General features: G+C 47.2%; 1 protein-coding gene across 2 annotated transcripts in view; it reads right to left on the bottom strand.

Moving 5' to 3' along the window:
* Positions 1-19,277, bottom strand: part of plch2a (phospholipase C, eta 2a) — a 170,606-nt gene that overhangs the window by 75,700 nt on the left and 75,629 nt on the right. For both annotated transcript variants that reach the window (XM_080215324.1, XM_080215323.1), the window contains 3 exons: positions 18,840-19,011; positions 15,289-15,396; positions 1,678-1,836 (listed from right to left, as the gene is read on the bottom strand). In XM_080215324.1, the coding sequence (XP_080071450.1) occupies positions 1,678-1,836; positions 15,289-15,396; positions 18,840-19,011 (439 nt within the window). The remainder of the gene's footprint in view (positions 1-1,677; positions 1,837-15,288; positions 15,397-18,839; positions 19,012-19,277) is intronic.

Raw genomic sequence — 19,277 nt, 5'->3', positions numbered from 1 at the left:
ACAGGGTGGCATAATCCCTTGGTGAACCATTCAAAGAACAAAGAAAATTACAACACAGGAACAGGCCCTTCGGCCCTCCAAGCCTGCGCTGACCATGTCTGCCCTTCTGAACTAAAACCCCCTACCCTTCTGGGGACCAAATCCCTCTATTTCCATCCTACTCATGTATTTGTCAAGATGCCCCTTAAAATTCAATCCCTCTCATTCACCATCCCTGCCCTCATTCATCCACACCAGTTCCCAATCCCATAATTGGGGGTGGCACGGTGGCACAGCGGTCAGCACTGTTGCCTCACAGTGCCAGGGACCTGGGTTCAATCCCTGGCTTGGGTCACTGTCTTGTGGAATTTGCACGTTCTCCCCATGTTTGCGTGGGTTTCCTCTGGGTGCTCCAGTTTCCTCCCACAATCTGAAAGACATGTTGGTTAGGTACATTAGCCATGCTAAATTTTGATTTTGATTTATTATTGTCACATGTATTAACATACAGTGAAACGTATTGTTTCTTGTCTGTACAGCGTGCAAGAAACAATACTTTTCATCGTATGTTAATACACGTGACAATAATAAATCAAAACCAAAATCAGAAATCAAATCAGTGTAGCCAAACAGGTACCGGAGTGTGGTGACTAGGGGATTTTCACAGTAACTTCATTGCAGTGTTAATGTAAGTCTACTTGTGACACTAATAAATAAACTTTAAATTTGCATAATGTTAAAGTTCTTTCACATCTTCGTCACCTCCTATTCCCTGTAATCACCTCCAGCTCTATAATCTTCCCGGAACCTGCTCTCATGCCTGTCCCCATTGCTTCACTCTTCGTGGCTCTGCTTTTACCTGTCTAGGCACCAATCTCAGGAATTTATACCTGCACCTCTCTACTCCTCAATACCAAGCTCTTTAACCAGGATTTCGTGCACTGCCGCAGGGTCCATTTTCCCTTCATTACATTTCTGTGAAGCTTTCTGTGTGAAAGTCGCTACATAAATGCAAGTTTTTATTCAGTGGACACAGTGAGGCAGGACTAGCTGATCTCATGCTGGTGAATGGACTGCTGGGTAGTCATGGTGAGACACTACACTGCTGGATCCGCGGGGAAATCCGGCTCCATGTGTCTGGAATGGGGGCTCGAACCCACAACCTCAGTGACTGAGCTATAGAAATAGAATCATAGAATCCCTACAGTGCAGACGGAGGCCATTTGGTCCATTGAGTCTGCACCAACAACAATCGCACTTCAGGCCCTATCCCCATAACCCCACACATTTACTCCATTCAGCCCTCTAACCTATGCACCTCGGGACACTAAGGAGCAATTTAGCACGACCAATGAACCTAACCTGCACATCTTTGGACTGCGGGAGGAAACCGGAGCACCTGTAGGAAACCCATGCAGACATAAGGAGAATGTGCAGACTCCACACAGACAGCGACCTGAGGCTGGGATTGAACACAGATCCCTGGCGCTGTGAGGCAGCAGTGCTAATCACTGTGCCATCCCCTGGTGGACAGGGAGTGTTTTTGTCAAACAGATGTAACTGAGGTAGCCTGAGCTGCTGGGGAGTGTATGAGGTGATGGGGATGGGGATGGTGGGGTGGGGGGGAGATGGTGTGGTGGGGATGGGGGTGGCGGTGGGTGGCGAGGGAGGGCGACTGAGGGGCGGAGTTGGGGCTACCTTCTTTGATTCCGACTTCTGGCAGATTTTGCCCCCCTGAGGGATGGCGTTGACGCTGAAGCTGTCGGGATCTTCCCGGTCTCGGATTTTCGATTCCTTCAGTAGCGAATCCAGCTTCTTCTTAGCAATGCTCTCCACGTGCTTCCGGTTGGCCATGGCCTATTGGCAAAGAAATAAGAGGCAGCCTCATTAAATCCATCTCAACTGCAAAACAAATGGCAAAGAGAGCAAAAGGAGAGACAGAACGGACAATGGAGGAGGAGGAGGAGGGGGAGAGAGGGGGGAGAAAGCAATGTGGGAACTAATCAAATGGCTCCTACATTTCACAATGAATCTGTAGTTTATACAATGGATGGACATGCAATTTGATGATTTCTATGCAGACAACAAGCTCTACATCAACCAAAAGAGTCTCTAACGGATGTGAAATTGAGAAGGATATTGAAGAATCTATCCCTGCCTCCCTTGGTTGTAACCCGACATGTGCAGCCCAGGACCATCCTGATCCTGGGAATGTGAGACACAATTTGCTAAATTGTTCATCAGTCATCAGTACTGATGAGGTCCCGTGAGGTCACAAGACTTGTTGAGTGTTTACCAGCAACACCACTTTTTATTACAGCATTTTCACTCTCTGTGAAGACACTGAGGGTTCAGAGTGAGGGGTCAATGTGAGGGTTCAGAGTGAATGAGGGTTGGTGTGAGGGTTCAAACTGAGGGGTCAGAGTGAGAATTGAGGCTGAGAGTTCAGAGTCAGTGTCAAGAGTAAGGGTTTGGAGTGAGGGATCAGAGTGAGGGTTCAGTGTGAGGGGTCAGAGTGAGGGTTCAGAGTGAGAGTTCAGAGTGAGGGTCGAGGGTGAGGGTTCAGAGTGAGGGTTCGGAGTGAGAGTTCAGAGTAAGGGTGCGGAGTGGGGGTGCAGAGTGAGGGTGTGGAGTGCAGGTGCAGAGTGGGGGTTCAGAGTGAGGGCTCAGAGTGAAGGTGTAGAGGGGGGGTCGAGGGTGAGGGTTCAGAGTAGGGGTCGAGGGTGAGGGTTCAGAGTGAGGGTTCGGAGTGAGGGTTTGGAGTGAGAGTTCGGAGTGAGGGTGCAGAGTGAGGGTTCGGAATAAGTTTGTGGAGTGAGGGTGCAGAGTGAGGGTTTGGAGTGAGGGTTCAGAATGAGGGTGCAGAGTGAGGGTGCGGAGTGAGGGTGCGGAGTGAGGGTGCGGAGTGAGGGTGCGGAGTGAGGGTGCGGAGTGAGGGTGCGGAGTGAGGGTGCGGAGTGAGGGTGCGGAATGAGGGTGCGGAGTGAGGGTGCGGAGTGAGGGTGCGGAGTGAGGGTGCGGAGTGAGGGTGCTGAGTGAGGGTGCGGAGTGAGGGTGCGGAGTGAGGGTGCGGAGTGAGGGTGCGGAATGAGGGTGCGGAGTGAGGGTGCGGAGTGAGGGTGCGGAGTGAGGGTGCGGAGTGAGGGTGCGGAGTGAGGGTGCGGAATGAGGGTGCGGAATGAGGGTGCGGAGTGAGGGTGCTGAGTGAGGGTGCTGAGTGAGGGTGCGGAGTGAGGGTGCTGAGTGAGGGTGCGGAGTGAGGGTGCGGAGTGAGGGTGCTGAGTGAGGGTGCGGAGTGAGGGTGCTGAGTGAGGGTGCGGAGTGAGGGTGCGGAGTGTTGCACCATTCTAAGCAAACTCCCCGGATAACTGGGACGGATTGGCAGTGCGGACACAGTGGGGAGACGGGCATTGTGGAAGGTGCGCTGAGTCACTCTATATTTTATCACGTGTTGGTGTGAACCTTCAGCGTGCGATTGGAGCTGACTGAAAATATTTCCCTCAAAGTATCTCCATCACAATCCCAAAAATCTTCTAATTCTCCCACATTAGGACATCAGAAACAGCAGCAGTCCTTGGGGCCTGTTCCACTATTCAATAAGATCCAGCTGATCTTTCACCCTCAACCTCTCCTCATCCTTTAAATCATAGAATCCTACAGCACAGAAGGAGGCCATTCGGCCTGTCATGCCTATGTGACCCTTTGAAAGAGGTATCCAGCTCATCGGTTGCACGCCTGCTCATTCCACATTGCCCTGCACAATATTCATCTTCAGGAAATTTATCTGAGGAATCTGTTCCACATTTCAGAGCAATACCACTCACTGTTTAAATTACATTCCGCCCCCCCACCCCACTGGTCTTTTCTTTCTTTGCCAGTGGGGTCGGTGTAATAAATGCTGTGCTGACATTGCCCCTCACTGTCTATCTCCATCACCATCGTTAGGGTTTTGTAAATGTGATAACAAGGCGGGGTTGGGGGTGGAAGAGGCTGATGCTAGTTTGAAAGAGGTTCTGGATAAGGTTTCAGCTCCAGGGGCTTGAGAAGCTCCCTGTAGCCAGTGAATAAAACCCCCGGATCCATTAAAGAGCCATGTGAATTGCATTGACATTGACCTTCTGTGAAAGTTGTGCTGAAATTCCTATTTTTAGATTTTTACATCAGTGTTGGAGGGCTGTTGTTCTGTCTTGGTGCTGTTACAGAAACTGTTCGCATTCTGCCAAGGACATCAAAAACTAACAGATTGTTTGAGAAGTCGAATCTAACTGGGTGACAGCTAATTCCGCAATCAGCTCCAACATCTGATTTATCCGGCTAACTCTCCAATTTCCTTCTCCTACTCCTCACTGGTTGCCACAGACACCTGGCATGTAGCCTTCTGGTATCTGGATCTTCCCCCCGTGCCAACCTATTAGTGAGCTATTCAACCATAGTGGCCATCGTAGCTAAGTCAGACACTGCCATCAACTAATGTCCATGCTTGGATATGGCAGGAGTTGCTGGATAATGACGAGGGAGTGGGAATACTGACTGTTTCTTTCTCTATCCCAGGGCAGTGAGGAAAATTAGAGTGCCCCTACTATTGTGAGATTGAGACTTACGAGCAGAGCGGGCATTGGGTCTGGCATCATCTTGGTAATCAGACTGGCAACTAGCCCAGGTGGGATGTTTGGAATCAGCCACCTCAACAACACAACCACAGATGTGAGTTAAGGAGAGGGAGCCGGGACGTGTGGCAGCCCTACTAACCAGACCTGCCACCTCCAGACTGGGCAAAGTGACTTCTATAAAAATGTTCATAAAGAAAGAAGCTGCACCAGAGAAATTCACTGCCCTGGTGAAACCCTGTCACTCACACGGATGGTCACCACAGCCTGAGACTCTTATCAGCATCACAGAGACTCTCAGTCAGTGTGACAGCCTGAGCCTGTGTCAGTGTCACAGCCTGAGACTGTCAGTGTCACAGCCTGAGACTGTGTCAGTGTCACAGCCTGAGACTCTGTCAGTGTCACAGCCTGAGACTCTGTCAGTGTCACAGCCTGAGACTCTGTCAGTGTCACAGCCTGAGACTCTGTCAGTGTCACAGCCTGAGACTCTGTCAGTGTCACAGCCTGAGACTCTGTCAGTGTCACAGCCTGAGACTGTCACAGACTGAGACTGTGTCAGTGTCACAGCCTGAGACTGTCACAGCCTGAGACTGTCAGTGTCACAGCCTGAGATTCTGTCAGTGTCACAGCCTGAGATTCTGTCAGTGTCACAGCCTGAGACTCTGTCAGTGTCACAGCCTGAGATTCTGTCAGTGTCACAGCCTGAGACTCTGTCAGTGTCACAGCCTGAGACTCTGTCAGTGTCACAGCCTGAGACTGTCAGTGTCACAGCCTGAGACTCTGTCAGTGTCACAGCCTGAGACTCTGTCAGTGTCACAGCCTGAGACTGTCACAGACTGAGACTGTGTCAGTGTCACAGCCTGAGACTGTCACAGCCTGAGACTGTCAGTGTCACAGCCTGAGACTCTGTCAGTGTCACAGCCTGAGACTCTGTCAGTGTCACAGCCTGAGACTCTGTCAGTGTCACAGCCTGAGACTGTCACAGACTGAGACTGTGTCAGTGTCACAGCCTGAGACTGTCACAGCCTGAGACTGTCAGTGTCATAGCCTGAGACTCTGTCAGTGTCACAGCCTGAGACTGTCAGTGTCACAGCCTGAGACTCTGTCAGTGTCACAGACTGAGACTGTGTCAGTGTCACAGCCTGAGACTCTGTCAGTGTCACAGACTGAGACTCTGTCAGTGTCACAGACTGAGACTGTGTCAGTGTCACAGCCTGAGACTGTCAGTGTCACAGCCTGAGACTCTGTCAGTGTCACAGCCTGAGACTCTGTCAGTGTCACAGAGACTCTGTCAGTGTCACAGCCTGAGACTGTCAGTGTCACAGAGACTCTGTCAGTGTCACAGCCTGAGACTGTCAGTGTCACAGAGACTCTGTCAGTGTCACAGCCTGAGACTGTCAGTGTCACAGAGACTCTGTCAGTGTCACAGCCTGAGACTGTCAGTGTCACAGCCTGAGACTGTCAGTGTCACACAGACTCTGTCAGTATCAAAGCATTCTATTGAACAAATGGAGAGTTAGGTAATCGCACATCAGGGTTGAGTCAATGCCAAGTTTACTCTCTGCATCAGCCTATTATACACAGGAATGGAATGGGCACAAAATACACTGAAGCAATGCCCTGATTGTGTCCCATCCTTAAAGTGGTTTCTAAATAACATGATTGACTGCAAATGCATGCAAGCAAATCATCAGGACACTTCCAACTCTAATTAGTTCCCCCCACAGATATCCTTAGTATGAAATGGGTGGGATTTTCTGGTGCATTCTCCCCAAGACTGGAAAATCTCGCCCGAGCTTAATGGAACTTTGCATGGTCTGTGACTTGCCCGCTATGATTCCAGTGGCGGGCGGGACTGTCTCACTTTCCCCTCATTATCGATGTGCTGATGACCTAATGCCAATCAATCACCACCCGATCAGTTCATGGTAGTATTCAGGTGGAATGCCACACTTGGCCTTAAGGGGGAGCAGCATGACTTGGACATTCAGTGTTTATGTGGAGCATCTGTCTTTGCGGGTTTCTCCAGGCATGAGATGGTGTCTCCAGCTCACTCAAAATACCTGATAGAAGATTGAGGAAACATCTCATGGTTCAACCTCAACACAGCACCAGATTTGCCTTTTGGGTTGACCACCTGTCTAACAGGGGCACCTCAAACCCAACTCCATTGTCCAATTAGAATGTCATTTGTATATTGAAGGTTAAATGATTAGCTAGTAATTACCTTCTATACAGTGCAAGCTGTAATAGCTCAGTTGGGAGCACGTTAGACTGAAGATCCCTGGGTTGTGGCAGGAGCCACATGGGGGCTGGCTTTCTGTGCTCTTTGCTAATTGGCACTGCATTTTTGCAAAAAGAGGTACCTTCTATACAGTTAGGCAATGGATATTCAGATGATCTGTCTTACTAGGTTGACTGAGTCCAGGGAGGGTGCATGACTGAAGATATGTAGCAACATATCACTTGACTTCCTTAATAAAAAACAGACAGACCTAGGATAGTATCTGTATCTGACAGATAGACACCAACAAAGAACAAATTAACAATATATCAAAAGGATATTTTGGCCTTGGAGGGAGTACAGAGAAGGTTCACCAGGCTGATACTGGAGATTAGGGGGTTAGTTTATGAGGAGAGATTGAGTAGGTTGGGCCTGTACTCGTTGGAGTTTAGAAGACTGAGGGGGGATCTTATAGAGACTTACAAGATAATGAAGGGGCTAGATAGGGTAGAGGCAGAGAGATTCTTTCCACTTAGAAAGGAAACCAGAACTAGAGGGCGCAGCCTCAAAATAAGAGTTTAGATCAGAGTTGAGGAGGAATTTCTTCTCTCAGAGGGTGGTGAATCTCTGGAGTCTCTGCCCATTGAAGTGGTGGAGGCTATCTTGTTGAATATGTTTAAGTCATGGGTAGATAGGTTTCTGATCGCCAAGGGAATTAAGAGTTACGGGGAGAAAGTGGGTAAGTGGAATTGATCCACTTCAGATCAGCCATGATCTTATTGAATGGCGGGGCAGGCACGAAGGGGTAGACGGCCTATTCCTGCTCCTATTTCTTATGTTCTTATGAGACCTTTCACTACACCAGTATCACACTGAAAGATGACATGGTTTGTTCGGGAGCACGGGGGAACCAGAAAAGGAAGCTAACTCATTAAACAAGAGTAAAACTGAGGGCCTCGGGGTCAAGAACAGAGGGTGAGATGAATCTTTCATTAGATTGTTGGCCCCTGCAGGAGGAGGCCCTTCAGCCCTTCAAACCTGTTCCATTATTCAATTAAATCATTGCTGATCTGTAGCACAACTCCATTGAAGCACCATTTGCTCTATATTCCGCGACACCCTTCCCCAACAAATATCTATCAATCTGGCAAATTTCCAGTGCCCCGCAGCCTTTTCAGGAGAGAAGAGTTCCCAATTTCTCTTATTATTTCCGTGTGAACGTGCTTCCTGGAGGAGCAAACTAACAGGAACGCCAGAGACACGAGGGTTCCCACACCAGGTCACCGTACTGGGCCGCTAAACCCTGCTGTTTCCCAGAGCCCAGGCATCTGATTATCCAAACCAGTGCATCAGGCAGGGCTGTCAACCCTCCAGGACTGCCCTGGACTATCCAAGAATTAAAGATTAATCTCTGAGACCCTGCTGTGTGGAAAAACCCTGGGGAGTGGGGGCGAAAAACCACAAAGGCATTCAAAAAGTATTTGTGTTTTTTATGCTTTCTGAAAGCCTTTGATAATGGTGAGAAAAAGGGCGCTTAACCGAGCAGTGCAATTGGAGCAAGAGATGATCTAGAATCACTGCAGTGCAGAAGGAGGCCATTCGGCCCATCAAATCTGCACTGTCCACAATCCCACCCAAGCCCTATCCCTGTTGACCCACATATTTTCCCTGTTAATGCCCCTGAGACTAGGGTCAATTTAGCATGGCCAATCCACCTAACCCACACATCTTTGGACTGTGGGAGGAAACTGGAGCACCCAGAGGGAAACCCACACAGACACAGAGGAGAACGTGCAAACTCTACACAGACAGTGACCCAAGCCGGGAATCGAACCTAGGCCTCCGGCACTGTGAGGCTGTCGTGCTAACCACTGTGCCATCATGCCGCTATCATGTGATAGGGATAGAGAGGAGATAGAGGGGTACAGTCCGAGGAAGGGCAAGTTTTCTTTAGTTAGGAGATCATGATCAGCACGAGCCTGCTTCTGTGCTGTACTTTTCTTTGTCCTTTAATAAAACATTCAGGGATATCTCCAACCAGATAGTCGCATGCCCTTGTACATTATCACACTTACTCCTGAGCAGGATTCGCATTAACTGGGCCAAAAGATGATTTTATTTTTACAAGGACACCAAACTGCATAGTCTGGAGGAGGTGGGAGTAACTATTGTCTAAATTTGCAAGTACACCCGATGATGTGAAGCGTGGGTGACATGGTGGCGCAGCGGTTAGCACAGCGCCAGGGTTGTATTCACTGAGTGGGTCTCTGTCAGTGCGGAGTTTGCACGTTCTCCCCATGTCTGTGTGGGTTTCCTCTGGGTGCTCCAGTTTCTTCCCACAGTCCAAACATGTACGGGTTAGATGGATTGGCCATGCTGAATTGCCCCTTAGTGTCAGGGGGACCAGCTAGGGTAAATGCATGGGGTTAGGGAGATAGGGCCTGGGTGGGATTGTGGTCAGCAGAGACTTGACGGGCCGAATGGCCTCCTTCTGCACTGTAGTGATTCTATAATTCTATGTCCTTGCTGGATTGTTCCTGTTATCAAGCGCACTGTCTTGTGAATAGAGGAATGAGGAATTATCTCAGGTAACATACCTTTTGTCCCCCCAAAATGAATCTGCAAAATCTTAATGCCAGGGGCCTTTGGCGTGCTATGGAATTTTACAGCAAAGAAAGAGGCCATTTAGCCCAATGTGTCTATAACAGCTCATTGTGAAATTTATCCCACTCTTCCCACTCCTCTTGCTCTTTTCCAGGCATTTCTTTTGTTTCCCATTCAAGAATCTATCCAATTCCCTTTTGAAAGTTACTACTAAATCACCTTCTGCCACCATTTCAGGTAGTGCTCCGCCAGAAGGTGGCTACAGTAATCTTCCCTCATTGGAATATCTGGAGCACCAATCGTAATGGTCCAAAGATGTGTCGGTTAGGTGGATTGGCCGTGTTAAATTGCCCCTTAGTGTCCCAAAATGCGCAGGTTGAGTAAATTAGCCATAGTAAATGCACGGGGTTATGGATATTGGGTGGGTGGGGCTGGGTACGATGCTGAGTTGGGGCAGACTCGATGGACTGAATGGACTCCACGTGCACTATAGCGGTTCTATGGTTCTATGATAATGGAAATTTGTACATTGATGTGGTGTCGCTGGCTGGCCAATATTTATTGCCCATCCCTAGCTGCCCAAGGACAGTTGAGAATCAGCCACATTGCTGTGGCTCTGGAGTCACATGTAGGCCAGACCAGGTGAGGAAGGCAGATTCCCTTCCCTATAGGATATTAGTGAATCAGATGAGTTTTTCCTACAGTCAACAATGGTTTCATCAGTAGATTCTTAATTCCAAATTTTTTTATTGAATTCAAATTTCACCACCTGTTGTGGACAGGATTTGAACCCGGGTCCCCAGAACATTAACTGAGTTTCTGGATTAATAGTCCAGCGATAATACCACTAGGCCATCGCTTCCCCTAAACTGGATGAATCCCGATTGTCAACCAAACAGCCTTGCCTTTCCCTGACATTTTTTTTACCATTGATAAACAAAGTTAAAGAGTTTCCTTTCTTGTCTTCTGTGATGTGTTTTTTTTCTCCACGTTTCAGTATCCCAGAGATTAATCTTCAATTCTTAGAGACTCCAGGCAAATCCTGGCAGAGCTGGCAACTCTATTAAACACGTAATCTCACCCTGTAATCGCTCACTGTGATATGAGAACTGTATCTGATTGTGTCAGGTCTGAGCGAACAGACTTGTGCAGTTCTCTAATAAGAACAGGACAATGGAAAACCAGAACCATCACATTCTGCCACTGGTGTCTGTTAGATTATCCTTTCCACTTGTATCCAGGCTGATAATTTACACACCTCGCACTGCACTGTCTCCACGACACTGTTTTAATGACACTCTTCTTCACAAGGGAAGCCATTCCCTTTGAACCCAGCCACAGTTGCTACTCTAAGCGGAAGGTGTGTTAATGGGAATGGGGGTTGGGTGTTTGGGAGGGGGTGGGTGGTTTGGGGGGGGTGGTGGGAAAGTGACGTGGTAATAGTTCAGTCAACAGTACCTTCCACTTCATATGAATGCACCATCGAGGAGGAAGAAAAGACAGTAAGTACAGATGCAGACACACACAGCGATACAAGAATTAGTGAGAATCTCACAGGCATAATAACGTGAAAATTACATAGAATATACAGCACAGAACAGTCCACGGGTGTTCCACAAGAGCCTCCTCCACCATTATTCAGCTTCTAGGTTTTCAGTGACCACTGCGGGTGAAGTCCAGCAAGCAACCAACAGTGATCAGAGTTCATCGTTCATCCGTACGCGGAGAGCAAACGCTACATGTTAATGGCCTGCTTGCAAGGCCCATGTTACAGGCTATTTTCAGGAGGAGAGGCCCAGCTGTAAGCGACTGCTTAAGTGAAGGACTTGCTCATTCATCTCACATGCTGAAATATTGTACGTTAGATCTACTCTACAGCTACTGAGCACTTCTCCTGTCCCGTCTTGAACCATGTTCGCAGTGCATAGTAACGTTTGCCCATTGAGGTGTTAATAACCCTTAAAGCGCGAGACTGGAATTTAATATTCCACAAATAAATAACATTCAAGGATCCAATGTGCAGTTGCTGGTATACTCTAAAAAGGTAAGCATATATCAGATGTTGTCATGTTAAGAGACCTTTCATTGAATAGAATCCCTATAGTGTAGAAGGAGTCCATTTGGCCCTTCGAGCCTGCACCGACAACAATCCCACCCAGGCCCTATCTCTGCAACCCCATGTATTTACCCTGCTAATCCCCCTGACACCAATGGGCAATTTAGCATGGCCAATCCACCTAACCTGCACATCTTTGGAGTGTAGGAGGAAACCAGGGCACCCGGAGGAAACCCACGCAGACACAGGGAGAACGTGTAAACTCCACACAGACAGTGACCTGAGGCTGGAATTGAACCTGGGTTCCTGGTGCTGTGAGGCAGCAGTTCTAACCACTGTGCCACCGTGCCACCCTTTTTCAATTCACTGATTTAAGATTAAGCTAATTTTCAACAGAGTGGTAAACCAGGCAGATATCCTAAATATTTCTGTTCTGTCGGGTAGCAAAACCTCCAATTGTAAAAAAGTCTTGAATATTGTTCCTTGTTACAACATTGTATAGTTAATACAAAATATTTTCAATCAGGGGAATGAGTTTTATAATCCACTGAGTAACTTGTCTATTTTGTAGTCACCTGGGAGTTGGGAATGCATCTATAAAATATACATCAACATGACTCAATCTGCCTTCCGGAGGATTATTAAATCCAGCCGGACAGATTAGATAAAATGATACTTAGTCATCAGCAGAAGACATCAGTTGAAATGAGCAAGAATATGCAAAATCCTACTCAGCCATATCTTTCTATCATAAGATGCAACTGTGGACTCATCTTTCTTATTGGTGTTGTGGGAGGAGGGGATTTCAGCAAAGGACTCCAAGGTAAAGAAACTGCTTATATTGGGGAATGGAGGGAGCATGGCTGGTGGTGGGAAGAAATTGGTACGGGTGCCCTCTGAGGGCAGTTTTACCATCCAGCTCACCACGGCGCGACACAGAACTTGCAAAGGTCCATTGACCTCAGGCGCGATTTTCCAACCTTGGAAATTTGGAGTGCGGCTTGAAAATCCTGCCCTTTGAGCTTCTTAAAGTTAAAGTTTATTTATTAGTCACAACTAGCCTTACATTAACACTGCAATGAAAATCCCCTAATCGCCATAGTCTGGTGCCTGTTCGGGTACACTGAGGGTGAATTTAGCATAGCCAATGTACCTAACCAGCATATCTTTCAGACTGTAGGAAGAAACAGAAGCACCCGGAGAGAACCCACACAGACATGGGGGGAACATGCAAACTCCACACAGACAGTCACACAAGCCAGGAATTGAATCGGGGTTGCTGGTGCTGTGAGGCAGCAGTACTAACCACTGCGCCTTGTTCTTAAAATTTTTTTTTATTCATTCATAGGACATGGGTGTTACTGGCTGGCCAGCATTTATTGCCCATCCCTAGTTGTCCAAGGGCAGTAGAGAGTCAACCTAATTGCTGTGGCTCTGGGGTCACATGTAGGCCAGACTGGGTAAGGTAAAGGGCATTATTCCACTCAGCCCATTGACCACAAGCTCACAGCAACATATCCAATTGGAGATCTCAAAGTTGGCAAGATTGGCAGTCGGGGCACTCACGGATTTGTAGGTCTGTGAGAGGCCCATTTCAAACCACAACGCTTTATAGAGATGGGATCAAAGCTCAGGAACCAGTGAGGGAAAGATTAATGAGTTTTTTGGGATCAGCTCACAAGGCAGTTATAAGCCAGGGAATGGGAGCTGCCAACAATAATTAGTAAGACAGGAACTGGAGTTCCTTGGAAAACGCTGTGAGATAGAAGACTAGTGGGCCCATGTGCAGCTTCTTGGCAATGGACAGATGCTGAGCATGTTAGCCTTTCATCAGGCCAAATTTAGAATCTAATCAGCATACAGTTATTATTCTAGGATATTTTAACATTCCAAATCAACTAAGAAAGAATTTCATGAATTTTCTCCCAGTCAGTGCAAGTGCTATTCAAATTAAGAAACAGAAGTGTTTTCATCTCAGGTACGGTACGGGTTAGATTCAGAGTAAAGCTCCCTCTACACTGTCCCATCAAACACTCCCAGGATAGGTACAGCAGGGGGTTAGATTCAGAGTAAAGCTCCCTCTACACTGTCCCATCAAACACTCCCAGGATAGGTACAGCATGGGGTTAGATACAGAATTCTCTGCCCGTTGAAGTGGTGGAGGCTGCCTCGCTAAATATTTTTAAGAAGCGGGTTGATGGGTTCTTGATAAGAGAGGGGATTAAGGGTTATGGGGAGAGGGCGGGAAAGTGGAACTGAGCCACGACAGATCAGCCATGATCTTATTGAATGGCGGGGCAGGCTCGAAGGGCTAGATGGCCTACTCCTGCTCCTATTTCTTATGTTCTTATGTTCTTAAACTCCCTCTACACTGTCCCATCAAACACTCCCAGAATAGATACAGCATGGGGTTAGATACAGAGTAAACTCCCTCTACACTGTCCCATGAAACACTCCCAGAACAGGTACGGCACAGGGTTAGATACAGAATAAGCACCCATTACATTATCCCCATCAAACACTCCAAGGGCAGGTACAACACCAGGTTAGATACAGAGTAAAGCTCCCTCTACATTGTCCACATCAAACATTCCCAGGACAGGCACAGCACGGGGTTAGATACAGAGTAAAGCTCCCTCTACATTGTCCACATCAAACACTCCCAGGACAGGCACAGCACGGGGTTAGATACAGAGTAAAGCTCCCTCTACAAAATCCTTATCAAACACTCCCAGTCATCTGCACAATGCGCCATTTCCCATGTTTCATACGAGCTGCCCTGCTCATCACTTGTATGCTGAAATTGCCAAATTGGTGCTGAGTTGGAGCTGGATTTATTTCTGGGGCTCATGGTCAAGTGGAGCCCAATTAAGATTCCCCAAACTCACACCACGTACAGCGAGTGGGTGCAGAGATGAATATAATTTCATCTAATCCAGGGTGAAATTCAATCCCGCTCGGATCCAGAGTTCAGGATCCAGTCCACTCCATTTCCCCCTCTCTGTTTATATTTAATTCATAAGTTTCCATTATCAGTGGGGCCCACAATGAATCTCGGATTCAGTGTCTGTGTAGAGTTTGCACGTTCTCTCCCTGTCTGCGTGGGTTTCCTCTGGGTGCTCCGGTTTCCTCCCACAGTCCAAAAATGTACAGGTTAGGTTGATTTTCCATGCTAAATTTCCCCTTAGGATCAGATGATTAGAACGGTAAAGATGTGGGGTCACGGGGATAGGGTGGGATTGTGGTCGGTGCAGACTCGATGGGCCGAATGGCCTCCTTCTGTACTGTAGGGATTCCATGATTCCCATTAACGCAGCCATTTCTTCCATAAGCAATCCCCACCAGAGTTAAAATTGTGCTGGTGTAAGCAGCCCTCATTTCTGGATAGATTTTTTTTTCCATTACGTTTAGGTTCGTTCAGAAGCACTGAGTCTAGACTAAGCGGGAACAACAACCTGACAGGGAGCTTTGAGACTACTGAAGGGTTTCCCAACAGCAGCTAGAATTAAAAGAAGTGTAATTATCTTTAAATGTGCTGTTGTAGTGTTGACTATCCTCCTCATCCTCACACCACATCCCCACTTCATCCCCCGCAGCAACCTTCAGCAAGCAGCTGAACCGTTAATAAACATCACCAAGCATCGTGTACAATAAGATAATTACAATCTTTGTCTTCACATATAAAACGGATTAATGGCTTTGTGAGGGTCCATTCCTATCGGTTGTAAATGATTGCAGTATAAAATTAGGATGTATTATTCTTCCCAACACCCACTTCCTCCAGAGGCACCAGACTCAAGAGCTCACTTTCTACTTACATCTCCGTTCATCAACTTGCAGTCATCCTCGATTTCATCGGCACTGTCTTCATCCGACACCTCACCTTCCTCAGCGTCATCGCTAATATTCGCGGGAAGCTTCTTGCCCTGATGGAGAAAGGGGAAAGAGTTGGGGTGGGGGTGGGAGGGGGGGCAAGGAAATGGGGAAAGAGAAGTGAGCAATGAGAAAAAGGGAAGATAGAGAGAGGGAGTGAAAAAGATGAGAGACAGATAAATTAAAAGCAACCAGAAAAGAAGAGACAGAAGGTAAGTGGAAATGGGCAATGGGAGAAATGAGAAAGTGGGAAAGAGTTCAGAAGGAGGAAGGAGAGATGGGAAAGAGGCAGAGGGTTGGGAAGGAGAGGTGGGGATGAGGGAGAGGGTAACAGAGAAAGAAGTGCGAAAGAGGGAGAGAGGTGGAAGGGGGGAGACAGAGTTGGGAAAGAGGGAGAGAGAGTTGGGAAAGAGGGAGAGAGATGGCAAGGAGGGGAAGACAGTTGGGAAGGAGGGAGAGACAGTTGGGAGAGATGGTTAAGAAGGAGGGAGAGAGGGGGGAAGGCGGGAGAGAGACAGAGTCGGGTAAGGAGAAATAGGAAGGAGGAAGAGAGAGTGGGGAAGAGAGAAAGGAAAGAAGTAAGTGTATAAAAAAGGCAACAGCAAGAAAGGCAATTGGACAGAAAAAAAAAGAGAGGACAAGATAGAGGGAAGAGTGTGAGAGAAATATGGGGAGAGAGATGGAGATGGATGGCAAAAAATAGAAAAGATTTAATAATGCAACATGGCCACAAACAAACTTCAGAAACTTTGAGCCTGAACCTTGTAGTCAGAATTTCCAAGAGAGGCTAACGGTAAATCAGGAACCCACTCCTGATTGCAGGAGTTACCTGGAGAGACCAAACTGTGCGGAAATCATAGAGACAACCTTAATCTCAGTGGCTGTCAGTCCAAACTGTGTCAACATGGAGTAAACGACTCTGTGGAGAGTGACATTGAGGAATGTGGAATACAGGGGCATATATGATTTAAATATTAGATTCTTAGCTGAAACATTAAGCCATGTTCTCACAGCTTCTGAAACAAATAATTCCCAATTTATAAATGGGCTGGAGATCAATTGTTGTTTGATGTTGGATAAGTCACCTCTCCTCAGCCAAGTTAGTCACATTGCTTCTTGTCTGCAGACACACACTACAGCAGAGATTCTTCGAGAATGAAAAGGAGCTGGATTCTTTGTATTAACCGGACCTTATCAGATAGGCCTTTGCAGACCAAACATTACTGCTTTGATTCCCGGTCTGTGCTGAAGTGGCAATTATATCAGCCTCTGTCCACTGGGAAGGGAAAATCAACCAATGTTCCTATTCATCGTGATCCAGCAACAGGATCAGGCTCTCACTGTGAAGGCTTTCATAGCCGAATAGTGGGCACTGACGCAGCAACTTGCATTCATATGGTTCCTTTAATAAAATAAAACATCCCAAAGCACTCCAGGAGAGTGATATCAAACAAAACTTGACACCAAGCTACATAAGGAGATATCACTGCAGGTGACCAACTAAGATTGGTTTTAAGGAGAGTCTTAAAGGTGCAGAGAAAGGCAGAGAGATTTAGAGAGGGAATTCCAAAGTTGAATTCAGCAGCAGAAGGCTCTCTCCCTCTTTCCCACCTCTCTCTCCCTCCTTCCCACCTCTCTCTCCCTCTTTCCCACCTCTCTCTCCCTCCTTCCCACCTCTCTCCCACTTCCCCACCTCTCTCTCCCTCCTTCCCACCTCTTTTCCTTTCCCAACTTTCCCTATTTCCCAAAGTTGGGGAAAGTGAGAGTGGGGGGTGATGGGGGGGAGCAGTGAGGCCACTGAGGGATTTGAAAACAAGGATGAGAATTTAAAAATCAAGGCATTGCTGTGAGCACCGTGGTGAAGGGGGGATGTGACTCACTGCCATAATACAGCCAGAAAGAAGAGCCATGTAGCACGGCCCTGCTTACTCAGGGGGTGCAGACACTGGAAAACTGGAGAGAAAGTAAAGCATTAGAAAGGAGATAAGTGTCAGCAACACATAATGTTCTGCTTCACTTCATCCAGCAGTTGTTTCATTGTCGGGAAACAGAATCACCTTGTTTCTATTAAAAAGTACTTAGCTTAAAATGACCCAATTTTTTTTGGGAATCAAATTCATTACATGTGAAATTGACACCAACCCAGAGGTTTGAGAATAAATCAAATGTGTCCCCAATCTCTCCAGCTCCTGCCTGATTTAGATCAGATGCAGAAGCACAGAGGGTAACAGCCAACCTCTAAAATGGCTCATTGTCTCTGTCTCTCCCGCACTCATTTCCATCTCATCCTGATCATTTGTTTGCTAGCCATGTACGAGACAATAGGCCCTAAATCTCTCCGTGGCTTTCGTGATGAATGTTAAGTAAGGAAGTCAAGAGGAATTCCATGATCAAATAGTGCAGAACAAGTGAACAGGGAACAAAACCCACGGTTAACGGAATGGAGGGGCAGGGAGATTGAGAGATTCAGTTGTTTTCATTGATTGAGGTTCAGACTGGGTATTACCACTGGAGGAATAAGAGGATACGATACTAAATTTAGAGTCAGGGGTAGGGTGTTAGGCCCATTTGATCTGTGCCAGTGTCCATGGGGAGGCAGTGGTGTAATGGTAATGTCATTGGAATAATAAAGCAGAGGCTCTGGGGACCTGAGTTCAAATCCCAGCATGGCAGATGGTAAAATTTGAATCTGGAATTCAAAATCCAATAATAACCATGAAACCAATTTTAATTGTTGTTTAAAAACCTATCCGTTCCCTTTCAGGAAAGAAATTTGCTGTGCTTACCCTGTCTGGCCTACATGTGTGTCCAGACACACTCTTAAAAAAGCCATCCAGCTCCAGGACAATTAGGGATTGGCAATAAATGCAACAGTTAGATTGAATAAAAAAGAAATTCCATACGAGGCTCCTCCCACTCTTGTACTTCCTTTTACCTTAGCTTTGGAGATCAAAGAATTCCAGAGGAACTCCGGGTTCGAGTCCTACCCTAGGTCTGGATGGCCGAGGAGACACATTCATCATGCAGCCAAACTGGTCAAATTGTAAATTCTTCCAATACTGGCAGGTGGGAAGAGTGGGGGAGATTCCTGCTCAGCTACGGAATCGAAAGAAAGCTGGGATCTCCACCATCATTATCCATAGATCCAGATTACAAGTTGCCATAGCAACTCCGACTCCCTGAGTGGTCTGGATAGTGTTTGATCTTTCGGATTCTGAGAGGAAACTGGAGCACTGGGAGGAAGCCCACGCAGACACAAGGAGAATGTGCACACTCCACACAGACAGTGACCCAAGCCGGGAATTGAACTTGGGTCCCTGGCGCTGTGAGGCAGCACTGCGGAAGAGGGAGGGGCACATTACCACCGCAACATCTGAAAATAATTAAACTGCCAGCTTTCTTTTTCTCAAATTGGAGTCAGATAAAATCAGTCTCGAAGAGAAACATGGCATCGTCAAGTCTCACTAAATATTAATGAATTTGATTGCCGTCTTACCTTGACCAGGATCTTGCCCTTCAGGCTGTCCGGTGAAGGAAGCTGAGTAATGTCATCAACATGCACTGAAGACACATCAAGTTTATCACCGAGGATCTCACACAGACACTGAGCCATCTTCTTCTGCTGGGGTACACTGCAGTGGTTTTCAATGGACAGGATAACTGGATATCTGCAATTCAGATTCGAAACACACATTCAACACAAACTGTTCAAACATGGCTGGGATTTTCCTGCCCCGTCCACTGGCCGAATCTTCCAGTCCCGCTGATGTTAATGGACGTTGTTTTCACTGCACCAGGAGTGAAAATCCCAGCCAGTGTCACTCAGATATATCTGACATCACATTGACACTGTTGGGGCTCCTCTTCTAAGCATGGGGCTGAGCATTATTGCTAAGGCAGTGTAGACGGAGCTTTACTCTGTATCTAACCTCAT

This window comes from Carcharhinus amblyrhynchos, chromosome 30 (assembly GCF_965287045.1).
Source record: "Carcharhinus amblyrhynchos chromosome 30, sCarAmb.v2.hapA, whole genome shotgun sequence".
Lineage (NCBI taxonomy): Eukaryota > Metazoa > Chordata > Chondrichthyes > Carcharhiniformes > Carcharhinidae > Carcharhinus > Carcharhinus amblyrhynchos.
The sequence above is the reverse complement of the archived record's forward strand: the minus strand, read 5'-3'. Positions and strand labels throughout refer to the sequence as shown.